At 38.6% G+C, this 16,904-nt stretch overlaps 1 protein-coding gene across 1 annotated transcript in view; it reads left to right on the forward strand.

Annotated features, from left to right (window-relative positions):
- Positions 1-16,904, forward strand: part of POLR2B (RNA polymerase II subunit B) — a 30,670-nt gene that overhangs the window by 2,551 nt on the left and 11,215 nt on the right. The window contains exons 2-18 of the mRNA XM_042450068.1: positions 189-261; positions 588-738; positions 2,137-2,249; positions 2,447-2,666; positions 3,329-3,487; positions 4,919-5,083; positions 5,305-5,501; positions 6,182-6,301; positions 8,403-8,589; positions 10,719-10,862; positions 11,454-11,593; positions 11,682-11,793; positions 11,987-12,141; positions 13,020-13,218; positions 13,338-13,506; positions 14,850-14,946; positions 16,261-16,355. Of these exons, the coding sequence (XP_042306002.1) occupies positions 189-261; positions 588-738; positions 2,137-2,249; positions 2,447-2,666; positions 3,329-3,487; positions 4,919-5,083; positions 5,305-5,501; positions 6,182-6,301; positions 8,403-8,589; positions 10,719-10,862; positions 11,454-11,593; positions 11,682-11,793; positions 11,987-12,141; positions 13,020-13,218; positions 13,338-13,506; positions 14,850-14,946; positions 16,261-16,355 (2,496 nt within the window). The remainder of the gene's footprint in view (positions 1-188; positions 262-587; positions 739-2,136; positions 2,250-2,446; positions 2,667-3,328; positions 3,488-4,918; positions 5,084-5,304; positions 5,502-6,181; positions 6,302-8,402; positions 8,590-10,718; positions 10,863-11,453; positions 11,594-11,681; positions 11,794-11,986; positions 12,142-13,019; positions 13,219-13,337; positions 13,507-14,849; positions 14,947-16,260; positions 16,356-16,904) is intronic.

Consider the following 16,904-nt stretch of genomic DNA (forward strand, 5'->3'; position numbering starts at 1 on the left):
CTTTGTAAGGAAAGTAAATGGCAGGGTTGGGAAAGGCCTCTGATGATATTCAAGGAAATAATGTTATTTGCAGTTTTGGAAATAAAGGTGAATCATATATTGGCCCTATATATTTTGTGGACATCTTTGCATAGTATGAATTACAGAAGCTAACACTGAAATTACTGGTCTTTATTTTTAATTGGCAGATATGCAATATGATGAGGATGATGATGAAATCACTCCAGACTTGTGGCAAGAAGCATGCTGGATTGTCATCAGGTAATTGTCCAAATAAAAAATATGAAATAAATCTGATTCTGCTAAAAATAAGCACTTTTGAGTTCCATTGAAGAGAAAAGCATATGTGTAAGGTCTTCCACAGAAGTCAGTCGTCATTCAGCTTAAACATAGTTTCGTGTCTGTGTGAAACTAAAAATGAAGATAATATAGTTCTGTTTTGGAAAGTCTTGGTTTTTTGTACAATCGACTAAAAGTTATATATTAATCAGATAAACGTAATTATAATCCTTGATGTAGCTGCTTTGGAATGCATTCATGTAACACTGCAGCGGTAATTCTAATTGATTCTAAACCGTTTTACAAAGCTCCTACTTTGATGAAAAAGGCCTCGTCCGACAACAGTTGGATTCATTTGATGAATTCATTCAGATGTCTGTGCAGAGAATTGTTGAAGATGCCCCACCCATTGATCTGCAAGCAGAAGCTCAACATGCTACAGGAGAAGTGGAAGAACCAGTAAGTTTTGATACCATGATGAAATGACTGCAAAGTCAGTATTGTTGTTTTAGTTACAGCTATTTGGGGTGGGTGTTTCACAAATGGGATGCTACAACAGAAAAGGCTCTTTATCATGTCAGATAAAGAGAGAAGGTAGCACCTCATACAGGCAGACAAGTTTGTATAAGAAAAGGTGTTCCTTTAGGTATTTTCTGCCTGAGCCATTTGGAGCATTAAAGGTAAATGAGGCACACTGAAACAAATAGGTAACCAGTTCAGACCTCTTAGAATCCCACTTGGGTATACCCATAAGTAGCTACATTCTGTAGAGCATGTTTTAGAGAAGGTTTTCATTAAACTAGTCTGGTCTGCTAAAGCAGAGCTTAGACCTCCATAGGACCTGTTAACAATTCTAGATCCAGGAGCTTGCCCCAGAGCTATGCACCTGTTATTCCCTTGAAAGAACAGGTGCATAAGTTTGGGGGAAGCTCCCAGATTTAGCCTTGCTACTAGGTAGCTTGTCCCAGGAGGTTGCCCCAAAACTATGCACCGAATCTTCCCTTGAAAGAACAGGTGCATAGTTTGGGGGGGAAGCTCCTAGATCTAGCCATGCCACTAGGGACTATGGGGGTCCAAGCTCTGCTTTAGAAGACCAGACTAGTCCAATGAGAAGCTTCCCTAAACTGCCCACTTTCCCCAGAGTTTGATTTGTCACTCCATCGTGAAGCACATTACTACATCTAGGTGCCAGCAGTGAAAAATGACATGCAAATTAATAAGTAGAATAGTACTTAAGAAAATAATAATAATTTTACATCATATGTTCCAAGGAAGGTAAACATTCCCCACACACCCATCAGAAATTTGTTTATCTACTGCTCTGGCTTTTGTGATTTCATCAGAAATTGCCTGTACGTGATGAAATATATATTTTCAGTGATGAAGACTAGAAGCTATTTTTAAAACAATGTTGATGTTCTCAACTACATTCTCCATTTAATGTCATGAGCCTGAGGAGGAAGATGAAGAACAGTGGAGGCAGTGAAGAACAGGGAGGGGAATAACACCTAAACTAGTGTTTGCAGTCCTAAACTGCAAAGCGCAGGAGGAAGCCGTGCGCCAATGCTGCTGGTTCCCAGTGGATCACCAGCATTCTTTGCTGGTGCAAATGTAATGGAGGAGTACCACAACCTTTCTGGAATGCACTGCACCCAGGCTGCATCTGCACTGCAGCAATAATCCAATTTGATCCCACTTTAACTCAATACTGGCTCAATACTCTGGAATTCTGGGAATGCATTCATCTACATTCACATATATTCAGTCAGAGAAATGGGATAAAATGGTTTAAGAAGCTGCCACTTCTCATAATCTATAAACGGTCTAATTAAAGCCATGTGTTTGGGTTATTTCCAGCCTCGTTATCTTTTGAAATTTGAACAAATTTACCTATCTAAGCCTACACATTGGGAAAGAGATGGTGCCCCTTCTCCTATGATGCCAAATGAAGCAAGACTGAGAAACCTCACGTAAGAAACTAGTATTTCTATTACTATTTAAAATATATGATGACACCTCACTTCTGATCATTGTCAGAAGTGCAGTACTGTAGCACAAAAGATGAGGGCTTCAGTTGATATTATTTAAATTGTCATTACTTGAGGGAAAAAGTACCTGCATAATTACAGTTTTATTCTTCTCAAACATAGTAACTTCTTTTTCCAAGGTATTCTGCTCCATTGTATGTGGACATAATGAAAACAGTTATTAAAGAAGGTGAGGACCAGTTGCAGACACAACATCAAAAAACATTTATAGGAAAAATTCCTATCATGCTGCGATCCACATATTGCCTGCTAAATGGCTTGACTGACCGTGATCTTTGTGAGCTGAATGAGTGCCCCCTCGACCCTGGCGGCTATTTCATTATTAATGGATCAGAAAAGGTAAGGATTAGGAATTCTGAAAAAGATATTGTCCATTCAGAAGGTTCCATGTATTTGCTACATAGTGGCTTCAGTCTGCTTAGTAGCACCGTGTTCACTTTTAAAGCTGTGGCACACTTCTTAAACATAGTCGGAATGAAGCCCCACTATTCCTCTTAGTTGCCACCATCCACTGGTCCAGAATGCTGGGCTGTTTCTTTGGCTGCCATGTTATGGGAGCATGGGTTGAGACTTTCAATTCCATTTTCTGCTTAGAGCAAATAAGAGAAGGAAGCTAGGCTTGAAGACTGATTTTTTTAGGTACAGAAAGCTCTCTCCCTAAGTGGACATTTGAATCCTAGCATTTGTTAAATGCCAGGATTATGCTCTGTATTTGTTCTATCAAAACACGTTCTACTAGGTTCCAGTTCAGAGATCTGATGGCTTGCCCACTATATTTTAGAGTGGCCTGGCAACTGTTTCCTTCTAGCTGTTACTGAACTGCAAGTCCCAGCACTCTTACCTAGCACACTAAGTGGTAAGGAATGCTGGCAGTTACAGCCTGGCAAATTTGGGTGGACTGTTTGATTCCCATCCCTATCTTAGTAACCAAGATCCTAAAAGTGTCTAACATTGCAAAAATGAACTTGTCAACAGTTTTTTATACAGTATTCTCTGAACAGGTTCTGATTGCTCAGGAGAAAATGGCTACAAACACAGTATATGTGTTTGCAAAGAAAGATTCTAAATATGCGTACACAGGAGAGTGTCGTTCTTGCCTGGAGAATTCTTCTCGACCCACAAGTACTATATGGGTTAGCATGCTGGCCAGAGGTGGACAGGTGAGTATATAAAAACAACAGCACTAGAATATGGAAATCAGTGTGGGATAAAAAGGGGTGTTTGATTCTAAATATGTAACCTTTGAAGAAGACCTGCAAATATTCTGAGTTTGGACTGTTTGTGGTTTAAAAAAGTATCTTGTATTTTTCATGAACCTTCTTGTGTCTGTAAAGACATTCTAATTATCATTAATAAAAATGTCTTAAAATACACTATTTTCACACATGTTATATAAATTATAAAATTTGCTTGAGAGAAGCTACAAGGAGAAGAATTTCTCCATAAATTATAAAATCTGCTTGTATCGAGCTATAGGGAGAATCATTTGAATATGTTTCTTTATTCTTGACAGTTCTCTATAATCTGTGGACTGGCATATTTCTTCTCTTTTATGCCTTTATGTCTGCCTCATTTATTTTTATTTATATCTAGCATTTCACTTCAGGTTGAGATGCAAGGCAGTTTGCATTACCCAATTGTGATTTTTAACTGATTAAGACATGATAGAAAGAGAGAAGGAAAGTTCAAAAATGCATTGCAGTTAGGGGTCATTGCTGAGGTATTCAATGAGGTTTAAGCATTTTGATTTATAACCCTTCCTAGCCATACTTATTTAGATTGAACAGTATTTTAATTTATGGTACTTCCAAAGAAAACATTGTTGACATTATCAGGCTGCTTATTGTAAACAAGAAACTAAATTTCATCACACTCATTCAGTGGTTGTTGTATAAATGCTTTATATTTGGAGCCCAACATGTAAGAGGAGATTTTGTAATTTTTTGTATTTTTACTGTTTTACATACACTGGGATTTGTCTTTTTGTTATAAATAATTTATTTTTATTGTTTTTTTTTAAATTCTTTTTGACATCTCTTAATTTCTAAAGTAATGCTTTGTGCAGCCACAAGGAGGTGATGTTAAAGAAAGTACAGTGGTGCCTCAGGTTACGAAATTAATTCGTTCCGCGGCACCGTTCGTAACCCGAAAAGCCTTCGTAAGCCGAATTGCCATAGGCGCTAATGGGGAAAAGCCGCGGTTCCTTTTAAAATAGCGCCGAAGTTTTTTCGTAACCCGAAAAAACATTCGTAACCCGGAACAATTATTCCCAATGGCATTTTTTCGTATCCCGAAAAAATTCGTAACCTGGGTATTTCGTATCCCGAGGTACCACTGTAGCTCATTTAGCTGAGTTGGTCTTTTGTACTAATCATTTGATCATAGTTCTGAAAAGTTAATCAGACGTGATATAAATATAGTGTAATAGTAATTGCTTTTTCTTATATCTTTGAAACTTGGCAAAGAAGGCAGATTACCTTCACTAAAATATATAGGGTTTAATCTTTGAATTAACAGTATGTTTGATATTAATACACTGATGCTTTGCTTGAATGCAAATGTGCTGAAAATGTGTTTACTTGTATCCTTAGGGTGCCAAGAAGAGTGCCATAGGTCAGCGCATTGTGGCAACATTGCCATATATCAAACAGGAAGTCCCTATCATTATTGTCTTTCGTGCCTTAGGGTTTGTCTCTGACAGAGACATCTTGGAGCATATAATTTATGATTTCGAAGATCCTGAGATGATGGAAATGGTAATGTGGATTGATTTTATCTGTCAATTCTTGACATGGGGCAGTGTGTAGTTCTAGAATTACAGTTCTATAGTATTATCAAACCAAAGTAGAATCTTGGTTGCAGATAATTTAAGTTATGGGCCACTTCTTTGAACATTAATTTGTTGTATTTAACCACTAAAGATTTCAGGAGGCTTCTCAGGCCGATAAGACCACATTTTCCTTTCTATGTGTATTAGGTTAAACCTTCTTTAGATGAAGCATTTGTCATCCAGGAACAGAACGTTGCCCTGAATTTCATTGGTTCAAGAGGTGCAAAGCCTGGTGTAACGAAAGAAAAAAGAATCAAGTATGCAAAAGAAGTTTTGCAGAAGGAGATGCTTCCGCATGTTGGTGTTAGTGACTTCTGTGAAACCAAAAAGGCATATTTTCTTGGGTATGTCAAGATAAATAATACTACATGTATGGAAACATGTCAGCCTGTTTGCTAACATAGGTTAAAATAGTACACTGGGCCCTTGGTATCTCCTTGGGTTTGGTTCCAGGAGCTCCCTGTGGATATCAAAATCTGTGGATGTGCATGTCCCATTACATACAATGCCACAGTAAAATGATGTCTATTATATAAAATGGTGTCTATTATATAAAATCAAAGTTTGCTTATTGGAATTTACTTATTGTTAAAAACATTTTCTAGCTGTGGGTGGTTGAATCTGTGGATAAAAAAAATCCATGGATATTGAGGTCTGGATTGTGTAGGCTGGAGGCAGAATTAACTGTATATGAAAGACAGAAAGAGAGGCTTCCATTAAAGAAGGCCATCTACATGGAGCAGCGTTTTGAAGCTGAAAAATGTGACTGGGGTACTGGTGGGTTAGAATCATTGGGGGCTTCTAATAGGAGTGTCTTTGGAATGTGATTACATACTGTAATAAAAGAGATATTTCTTTTGTGTTTCATCCTGTGGAGGTGAGGATGAAGATTTAGGAGGTGGGGGAGTAGATTTGTTTCATTGCAGATCTCATATTGACCAAATTATTGCATCTTGGCAGAAATCTGAATGTCTTGAATATCTTCAAAATTTTATCTCCTTCTCCCTCTCATTCTCTCTTTTAGGTATATGGTTCATAGGCTATTGCTGGCAGCGTTAGGGAGAAGGGAACTGGATGACAGAGATCACTACGGCAACAAACGGCTAGATCTTGCAGGACCGTTACTTGCTTTCTTGTTCAGAGGGTGAGTGAAAAAAGCTGTGGGTTTTTACTTAATTATGGCCAGTACTGGCTTGGATCCTGAGATGTCCTAATGGAAAAGGTTGGGTAGAAGTTGTGTTTCCCACCCCTTCACTCTGACAGCTCCCTTTGAGCTCACTCCTGATTAAACTGAACTGTTACAAGGAGAAACCAGGATTGCCAAATCAGGCATGATGCACAGGGCATGGAAACATAGCTGAAGTCATTTGTTTTAGTTGAATGAATGTGTACCAGAAGGTTAAAACCTTAAAGCCTTTTCTGATTCTCCTGATATCTTGATAGTCCTATTGCATGATAGTTCTTGGTAGTTCATGTTGGTGTTGTGTCAAATCAACATGAGTCTTAGGCCAACATCTTTTGGAAACATGTCAAGTATTTGTAATCTATCGGGATTCTTTGAATTATTTTGAGAGTTCTGCATGGAGCATAATTACTGAACATCCCCATCTGTTCTTTTGCTTTAATGAAAACCTGTTATGATGCTGAGATTTGTGTCTAATTCTTTTTGTACAAGATGTTCTGGCATAGACTACTTCTCAAGATGTTGTAGAGCTGAATAAAGGGCAGAAAAGGGCAGCCAAAATGATCAGGAGGCTGAATACATTTTCCTGTGAAAAAAAGGTTAAGCATTTTGGGTCTGTTTAGCTTTGGAAAAAGACAAAGTAAGGTCCTAAACACACTGCAGAAATAATTCAGTTTGAGACCACTCTAACTGTCCTGGCTCAATGCTAGGGAATTCTGGTAACTAGTTTTGTGAGACATTTAGCTTTCTCTGTCAGAGAGCTGTAGTGTCACAATAAACTACAATTTCTAGGATTCCCTAGCACTGAGCCAGGGCAGTTAAAGCAGTCTCAACTTGGATTGTTTCTGCATTGTGTTTTGGACCTAAGAGAGCATATGGCTAAAGTGCATAAAATTGTACATAATATAAAGCAGAAGTGAGGAAAGTGGAGCCTGTACACTACATTTAATCCACAATGCCTTTTTGACAGCCCCTAAACACCCAATGTTTTCAAAAAAATAAAAGGGTGAAAAACGTTCTAAATTGGCCCCAAACGTGACACCTTATCAGTTTCCAAAACCATAAAAACTGCCTGGGAAACCCAGGAAAGGTAAATTGAAATTGATTTCCTGTCATGTCCATATTGCTTTTTTAGTTTAAAATGTGATGGCTCAGCTTGCTTGAGAGGTCAGGCAGTGGAGTAAAAATTACCTCCTTTTCTTGGTACAGTTATCCATCCCTGAAATAAATAAAGTGAATTGGGGGGAGTATTTTCCCACTGCCCCCTTGAATCCCAGATTTGGGGAAAGGGCAGGGTGTAAATAAAACATGACAGCAACCACAATAATCCTGGACCCTGGGGCCATCCACTGAGTTGAATAGCAGGAAGTTCAAGGTAGATAAAATGAAATAATTCTTCACACAGTACATAGAACAACAGAACTTTCTTCCCATAGTGTGGGTGGCCACTTAACTTTGAAAAAAGATTAGACAAATTCAAAACAATACTGTCAGTGGTTATATTATTCATAAGAACCACATTATGCTAGTTCTCAAGACATTAATTTGCTTTTAACCTTTAAATTAATGTTTTTAAATGAAATAAATTAAATTAATGTTTTAAGTGGATTATATTTAATGCTTTATAATGTTTGTATTCCAGACTGTTTTAGTTATATGGTTTTTAACGTAAAACATAAGCTGCTTTGGATCCCGTATGGGAGAAAATAATGATATAATTAAAATATGATAAAATATGATAAAAATTAATTTCAGTATCAGGGGCTTTATGCTTCCCAGATTTGCTGAGGAATGCAAAAGGGTGCTCACTGTTGCATTGATGTGTTGCTCGGGAGCATTGGTCATTTGTTGGGGTAGAGAGTTGGACTAGAGAAGCCTTTTCTCAGACCAAAGTAGTTGTTCTCATAGTCCTATGAAGAGTAGTTTCATCATTATTAGTAGGGTTTAATGTAACCTGCTTTTCTAGACTGTGGACTGTATGTTCAGTTGTTTGGAAAGAATTATTTGGGGAAATAAAGAAATTTCTTCTCATTACTGTTCATTTTTCTGCTTTCTTCAACAGAATGTTTAAGAACTTGCTGAAAGAAGTTAGAATATATGCACAGAAGTTTATTGACAGAGGGAAGGATTTTAACTTGGAGCTAGCAATTAAAACCAGAATTATATCGGATGGGTTGAAATACTCATTGGCTACAGGCAACTGGGGAGACCAGAAGAAAGCTCACCAGGCCAGAGCTGGAGTATCTCAGGTAAGCAAACTGTCAGTTTCATGAATGTCAGATGAACATGGAATTCAGATTGAAGCACTTCAACTTTTTCATTTGATAAGATAATGTTTCTGTGACATCTGGAATCCTGTTAAGAAGCTTGACAACCATTTGGTTTAGTTGAAATCACTGCATGAAATTTTATTTCTAACTTGCAGCCTACCAGATATTCTGCCTCACTTTCTTCAAGAGGAATAGCCCATTCTTCCCTAAAACTCCTTTAAGTCCTTCCTCTGCTTGAATTGTTGTCTCTTTCCTTTCTTTCTCTTCATGCTTATGCCTGTTCTTTACTCTGTTCCCTTTGCTTGGGATCCCCTTCTCGTGACCTCAGTTTTTCAACCCTCAGATTCCCCTTCCTTTAGACAGCAACACCACCCCGCCTGTTCTTAAGCGCTCACTATGTCCTTACAAAAGAAACTTTCATTCAAACATTTTTGGATGCAAGCTGCATTTTGTATACAAAAATGACTTCTGCACTCCATTACACCAGAGATGTCAAATTTCTGTAAATTTTGAAGCCCTGGGGGAAGAAAATTTCCTATTTTCTCAGGGGACATTTCTGAAAACAGTTTACAAGCGCAACACAGTTTGTAAACTTTTTTTTTACTTTAGGAACATAAAATCTGTTATGTCTAATTTTGTTGGTCACAAAGTGATGTTTGGAATATTAAAAATACACTTAATTTAAAACAAAGATTACAGACAAAACTTACTTTTTTAAAAAAATGGTTTTTCTTACAAATGGAGCTACAAAGCTCCCTGAGTAAGGGACACCTGAATTGTAAGCAACCGCTTTGGTTTTGCCAGTTAACAGAAAAAGACAAAACAAAACAAAAAAAAACCCAAAAGAAATCATTGACACAAACAAAACTAAGGCCTGTTACAGACAGCCAAAATAAAGCTGCTTCAAGTCACAGTGGAGGTATGGTGTTTCAATGATGCATGCGTCCTAAGAGTCCAGAAGCCACACCAAAGCCACGCTCCAAGAAACTGGAGCCACTATGATGTAGTGGTTTGAGCTTTGGACTATGAATCTGGAGACAAGGGTTCAAATCCCCACTCGAGCATAAAAACTCACTGGGTGACCTTGGGCAAGTCACACTCTCTCAGCCTCAGATGGCAAGGGCAAATCCCTTATGCTTGCCAAGGAAACTCCATGACAGGCTGATAGGGTTGCCTTAGGGTCACCATATGTTGAAAACAACTTGAAGGCACACAAAAACAACAACAAATTCTACCATAGTGTCAAGCAGATATAAAAGACTAATCCTCATAAAAAGAACTGGGATAAGAAAATCGAGTCTAGGAATTGCAATAGTGTACATAGTTATGTATAAGTCTTCCCAGTATGTGTTTTTTGTAAATAGTTTTGGGAGATATCTTATCTAAAACATTTTAGTCATCATTCTAAAATAAAATGTTCCTTAATCAATTTTTTCAAGTTTAGGGGGAAATAATTTTGAAAGAAGATAAACTTTGCACTCCTCCAAATTTTTGTTCTGATTCCCCTCCAAATCTATAACCCAACCTGCCTCTGAAGAAGATACAGTTTAACATTCTATGATAGTTAAAGGATGATGGAAGAGTTAACTAGTTTTGGGCAGCCTTTGGGCAGTGTCCTTGGTTTTAACAGAAATCTAGAGTTCCTTTTTCTGCTTCTATGTTGTACTTCACATTTGAGGCTAGCAAACTTATTTTTATAATTTTATTAATGTATGAGGAATTTGTTCAAAGTTTTCTTCTGTCTGCTGTAACAGTCAAACTATAAAATGATATTTGTGTGGGCAGGGAGAATCAAATTGCTTAATGAATTCCACTTCAAAAAGTGAGCCTTTTAAAATAATTATTTTTTAAACATTGTACATCAACATGGGATTTCCAGTGATCTGTCATGCAGCTAGGTCCACAATTGTTTATCTGCTCTATTACATTTGTTGCTTCTCAACTGATTTTAGTTTATCTTAAGTTACCTATGATAAATGCTTAAAATGAATGTATTTTCAATGTAAAATAACTCTTGCTTTAAGAAGGTAAATCTTGTTTTTATTGTTAAGATATAGACTATATCTCTCATGACCACTTCTAAAAATTTACTTGGTTCTCTCACAAAGGTGTTGAACCGACTCACATTTGCATCTACACTTTCCCACTTGCGTCGCTTGAATTCCCCTATCGGCAGAGATGGTAAATTGGCCAAGCCCAGGCAGCTGCACAACACCTTGTGGGGAATGGTTTGTCCTGCTGAAACTCCAGAGGTAATGAACAGATTAGATCAAAACAAGTGTACAATGTGTGTATATTCCTCTATGTATTCCATCTATATATTTATCTCTGCAATGTTAGTTTTATTTTTAGGCTTCATGAAAGTTGATAATCTAGAAAACCTTGACTTAAGGAACCATGTTCTAGAAAATCTTCAGGTTTCTCAGACATTTATTTGGGATTGTTCAGTTTAAAGATCAGTAAAGGAAATATCTTGAAAGCTTGCCAATCACTATGAGTGTTCTCTTGTAGAGCAGGTTTTGGGATATCTTCTCAACCGTAGACTTACAAATTGTAAACCGCTTAGAGAGTGCTATGCTCACTATTAAGCGGTATAGAAATGTAAATGCCATTGCTGTTGCTGTTGTGGAACTCCTACATGGTGACGTTTCTTTGCACTAGGGTCACTGTGGACATATTTTCTGTTCTATTGAATTCGGTTCAGTAAATAAGGTAGAGATTGGAAATTCTTGCTCTAAACACGCTCTTAACTTAAATGCTTGTCAGAATATTTATGTCTTATGATATAAAATTGAGGCATGACCTTGAATGATTGAACTATACGAAATGTCATGTTTTCCTAGGGTCATGCTGTGGGGCTTGTGAAGAACCTTGCTCTCATGGCATATATCTCTGTGGGATCCCAGCCATCCCCGATTCTGGAATTTTTAGAAGAATGGAGTATGGAAAACCTTGAAGAAATTTCTCCAGCAGCCATTGCAGAGTAAGAATAAAAGGAAGCTGAATTTCAGGAAGCTTCACATAGCTCGGTCTAAGGCAAACTTTCATATATAACTTTTTATCCCCTCCAGTGCTACAAAGATCTTTGTGAATGGATGCTGGGTTGGAATACACAAAGACCCAGAACAGCTTATGAACACACTGAGGAAATTGCGTCGTCAGATGGACATCATTGTGTCAGAGGTAGATGTTGGGTTGTAACTTGAGCTCTACACATACTGTGCTTGATATAGGGATAGTTGATAAGGTTGGTCTTGGTTTGTTTGGTTTAAATCTATTTACATATGAAATTTCTGTGCCATACATTAGATATTTCCTACTTTTGGCTGCTCTATAGTTTTGCTATTGTTTTTGAGACTGGTGTTTGCTTATGCAGGTGTCTATGATCAGAGATATCAGGGAACGAGAAATCCGCATTTATACTGATGCTGGAAGGATTTGCCGCCCGCTTCTAATTGTAGAAAAGCAAAAGTTGCTTCTGAAGAAGAGACACATTGACCAACTGAAAGAACGTGAATATAACAACTACAGGTAGGACCCCCCCCTCCAAAGCATTTTGCTTTCTCTTGGGGAAAGGTGGACCTGTCTCTTTCTTGCTATTCCATTAGCATGAGTCTCATACGATGGCAAACAGTTTCATATGATGACAAACTGGAAAGATTATTGGCCAGGGAAACCATGTTACTAAATATTTGTTGTTCTTAGAGCCAGCTAAGTGCCACAGTATTTCAAGTAAATAGATGGGGGGCTTAAAATTGCATTCTGGTAATAACATCAGCCAAGTTTAGCCTAGTCATATAAGAACTGAAAGAATCTCTTCTGGAGTGTAAATTTTGTTGTAATTGTCCTTTGCTTTTAAGTAGCCTCTGATTTATGGCAATCCTACCAAGGTTTTTTTGGCAACACTCTTTTGGACTACGACTCTGGAGACCAGAGTTTGAATCTTCCCTCGGCCATGGAAACCCACTGGGTGACCTTGGGCAAGTCACTCTCTCTCAGCCTTAGAGAAAGGCAAAGCCAAACTCCCTCAGAACAAATCGGAAATGACTTGAAGGCACACAACAACCACAAACATCCTACTGTAGGGGCTCTGAATTAAAAAACAAGAAAATGTACTAATCTCTCATGCCAGTAGGACAGTTTCCATCAGTAGCTGGGGCAGGGGAAGATTAATTGTTTCCCCTTCCCTTAGTGCAACATGCATACTCAAAATCTTCTATCAGTGGTTATGGGACCCGTCAGAACAGATGGAAGAGATTTCAGGGGCAAAGAAAGGAAACAGAAATCCCAATGTTTGAGCAGAAAATGGGGACTCCAGTGACATTTGATGCTCCCCACTGCAATAGGATAATGTCTGTTTGATATCAAATTATTTTTGGGCCCTGTAATAATTGAGGTGGTTTGCTTAGTTGGCAGGACTTGGTGGCCAGCGGTGTAGTGGAATACATTGACACCTTAGAAGAGGAGACTGTCATGTTGGCCATGACTCCAGATGACCTGCAGGAGAAAGGGGTTGCATACTGTTCAACTTACACACACTGTGAGATTCACCCATCCATGATCCTAGGGGTCTGTGCCTCTATTATCCCATTTCCAGATCACAATCAGGTTTGAAAGACTTTATGTTAATATAAAAGCTTAAAACTAGATTATGGTAGTTGTGTAATATTTTATGTATGTATAAAGAGGATTCTCCCCTAATATTGTTTGTTCTGCTACCTTCAAAGTCTCCTAGGAATACATACCAGTCTGCTATGGGCAAACAGGCCATGGGTGTTTATATCACCAACTTTCATGTCCGGATGGATACACTTGCCCATGTGCTGTATTATCCTCAGAAACCCCTTGTGACTACACGTTCTATGGAATACCTAAGATTCAGAGAGTTACCAGCAGGTAGGTTTGCAAGTCACTGTTTAATGTAAAGAAACCTGATCCCTTGAAGGTCCACTGAAAACCAAGTCAGTGCCTCAGCACCATGCCTCTAGATCTGAGGAGCTGTAAGCAGATCTTGTAGCATACACATATATTTCTCAAAACTTCTGTAGATCTTGGATTGCATCTCCTGGGAACCCAGGGCTTTTCCTTCACTGAGAGGCTTAGTATCAAAGGTTCAAAAGTACAAATATCAAGGGATAATTGATAAACTAGATGCAATACTGTAGGTATTTTTGATGTCAGCAACCTTAAGACTTCAGCATTGGGACTGGGGAAAAGTTTCTTTATTATCTATATGCTTCTGAACCTACTTAAAAAAACACAACTCTTTATTATATTAATCCTTCATGATCCCATTTTATTGAATGATAATATAAGCAATTCTGAACCTTCACTGGATTAGCTAGTCAAGATTATCATTCTTGATGCTTTAGGAATAGCTCAGTACGTTTGGTCACCAGTTTCTCAAGCTTTCACCATTGTAGCTCTAGGGGCATGGCTGTTCAGGCTGTTGCCTAGTCAGTTGGAAAAAGAAATAAAGATTATTAGGCACAAGGTTGATCATCTCATAAGAACACAGTCATGATTTCTCAGTCATTTCCTCTGAGTAAGGAGCAGAAAACCAGTGTTTGGAGTTTAACAGACTGGAGGAGCATGAAGTGACAGTGGTAGAGGTGGAGGGAGGCATGTAGAGTTGGAAGCAAAGGTATTACCAGCTCCTTCCCAAGATTAAAAATTCTGTTTCACAGTCACATTGCCAGGCTTATCCACCAGGGGTCACTGCATATATTTATTTACAACATTACTTCAGTTTTGCAGCCACTGTCTATTGTGGAAATCCGTCTTTCAATATGAAATGTTGTCATTGTGTGCTTTTAAATAATTTCTGATTTATGGCAATACTATTGTAGGGTTTTCTTGGCGAGATTTGTTCACAAGGCTGCCCAGCTACTAGTTGTCTTTGCCTTCCTTGGAGACTGAGAAAGTGTAATTTGCCCAAGGTCACCCAGTGGGCTTCCATGAGCCAAAGCTGTACTGCAGCCTCTTAAGATACATACATCATTTAAACAGTATACCTCCAAAATGACCCGAAGCAGCTTTGTTTTGGTCTGTCTGTACAGGCTCATAGTCTCCAGAGTCCTAGTTTGACACTTAAACCATTATACCACACTGGCTCTAATATCATATGCCATAAATACTAAGTCAGCTCTAAATAGATTAATGCAAGAGTCTGAAGCAGTGATGTTAGGGTGTGTATGTTTGTGTGTGGTGGATGATGCATATTCCTGAATCTCTTATAGGCATCAACTCTATTGTGGCCATAGCATCATACACTGGATATAATCAAGAAGACTCTGTCATCATGAATCGTTCTGCTGTGGATAGGGGCTTTTTCAGGTCTGTCTGTGCTAAACTTGAATTTTTATATGAAATCCTTAAGAGTATATCTAAAGTAACTTCACATGCTTTCTTGAATAATGTTTTGCAGCACCACACAAAGTCATTTTCATTTTAGTAGGCTGGTAGATCTGAATGCTTTGCAGTGTTTCTTGGATTTTTTTTTCTGTCAAGGATGTCTACCCACTTGATGTTGAAGATAGTATACAGTATATTTAGGGAGCACATTCTGCACATACAGCATGCCAGGTAGGTCAGTACATTGATCAGTGTAATTTGAGAGTACACTCTAAAGCAGGAAGGAGAAAACTTTGGGGTGGATTGCATGGGGCTCTTATTGTCACTAGATCTCCAGTCAGCGCACACTCTCAGGTCTTTCTCTGCAGTGGAAGGATTTCTTGGCTAGTGGAAGTGTGTGGATCTTCAGGAATTGTATTCCTAAGAGGTGATGTTTTTCTGCTTTTTAGTTTCTCAACTTGTGAATAAGTTATCTGTCATGGGAAATTTTGCCTACTGTTACTTTCCCCCCTGAGAAAGTATGGGAGGTCCCAGAGTATACTTCAAAACTCACAGTAGTAGATGAGAGTAAGATGTGTCAACATGCTGGGTCTTTCCATTTTATGTGACTAGGTTGTGGGATTCTTTTCTTTTGTAAATGAATATAAGCACTAACCAAATGAGATCTATTTTACCAGAGCAGTTGGTCTTCATAATTCATAGCAGGCAGGTGGTTCCCACATCTCAGGTACATACAGAGAGGGATATTTTTTTAAAACAGTATGCTTTCTATAGGCTGCCCAGCTACTAGTTTTACTCAGACATGTGTGGTAAATATTCCTCCTGAACTCTGTGGGGCAGGACACCACATACCCTAGAGTCATCATCTCACTTTGCTTCTCTCTGGTTTCCCCTGCATTGAGAAGGTGAGGAAAGAGAAAAAGAGTCAGGCCACAGTGCAGCTTCTCTTTCCGCTTTCTCTTAAAGGGGCCTTTCTTAAGAGCCTGTGGGCCAGAAATTTTCTATCCCTGCAGCAAGTAGCGGGAGACAGGCCTGCAATTTTTAACTCCTTTCTATTGCCACAAATTCAAGTTTCCCTGTATCATTTCAGTGCTTGACTGTGGGAATGAATTTAACTTTGGACTTTCTAGTTACTGATTCCTAGTATGTATATTTTAATACTATTCCACTTACTAGAATTTGTTACAACCATTCACTCACGCCCCACTTTTAAATCATGTCCAACTGTAGCATTTTCTGAACTGAAAAAGTGCTGATGGAAATGGATGTGATAGTATTTTAGTTTCCCTCCACCAGGTCTGTGTTCTATCGTTCATACAAAGAGCAGGAATCCAAGAAAGGATTCGACCAAGAAGAAGTGTTTGAGAAGCCTACTCGTGAAACATGTCAAGGTAAGAGCTGAGTCCGGCCAGAGAGAGGAGAAGGAGAGAAGCTGCTTGGCAGCCATTTTGAGACCGTGTGCTTGTTGCTGAAGGGACGGAGCTTCTGTGAGTCACATCTGTGAGTCACAAGGGGGCGGAGCTAGCAGACTAGCTTCCAGAGCCGTGCGCCTAACCTTGCGCGAATTTTAGTTTTCTTTAACTCAACAACTCTACTCAAGTGGCATCAGGTTAGAATCAGATTTTGAAACAGAACCTTGCCTTTAAGTATAAGATAGCAGCCAGGACATTCCTTTAAAGTAGTATTCCCAGTAGATTGACTGTTATAGTCATTACTAAAGACTTTGCAGTATGGACAATGAGGGATCTGCTGCAGTCACCTGCAACTCTTGTGGGATGTTTCTCTTGCCTACAGAAGTGGAGAACTTCACATGCACCAAGTGCAAGTTGGTAGCACTCTTGGAGGAGAAAGTGCAGCAGCTGGAGTCCAGAGTAGCTACACTTCAGCATATTAGGGAACAAGAGGATTTCCTGGACACAATAGAACTAATGATCTTGGAT

Source organism: Sceloporus undulatus, chromosome 2 (assembly GCF_019175285.1).
Source record: "Sceloporus undulatus isolate JIND9_A2432 ecotype Alabama chromosome 2, SceUnd_v1.1, whole genome shotgun sequence".
Lineage (NCBI taxonomy): Eukaryota > Metazoa > Chordata > Lepidosauria > Squamata > Phrynosomatidae > Sceloporus > Sceloporus undulatus.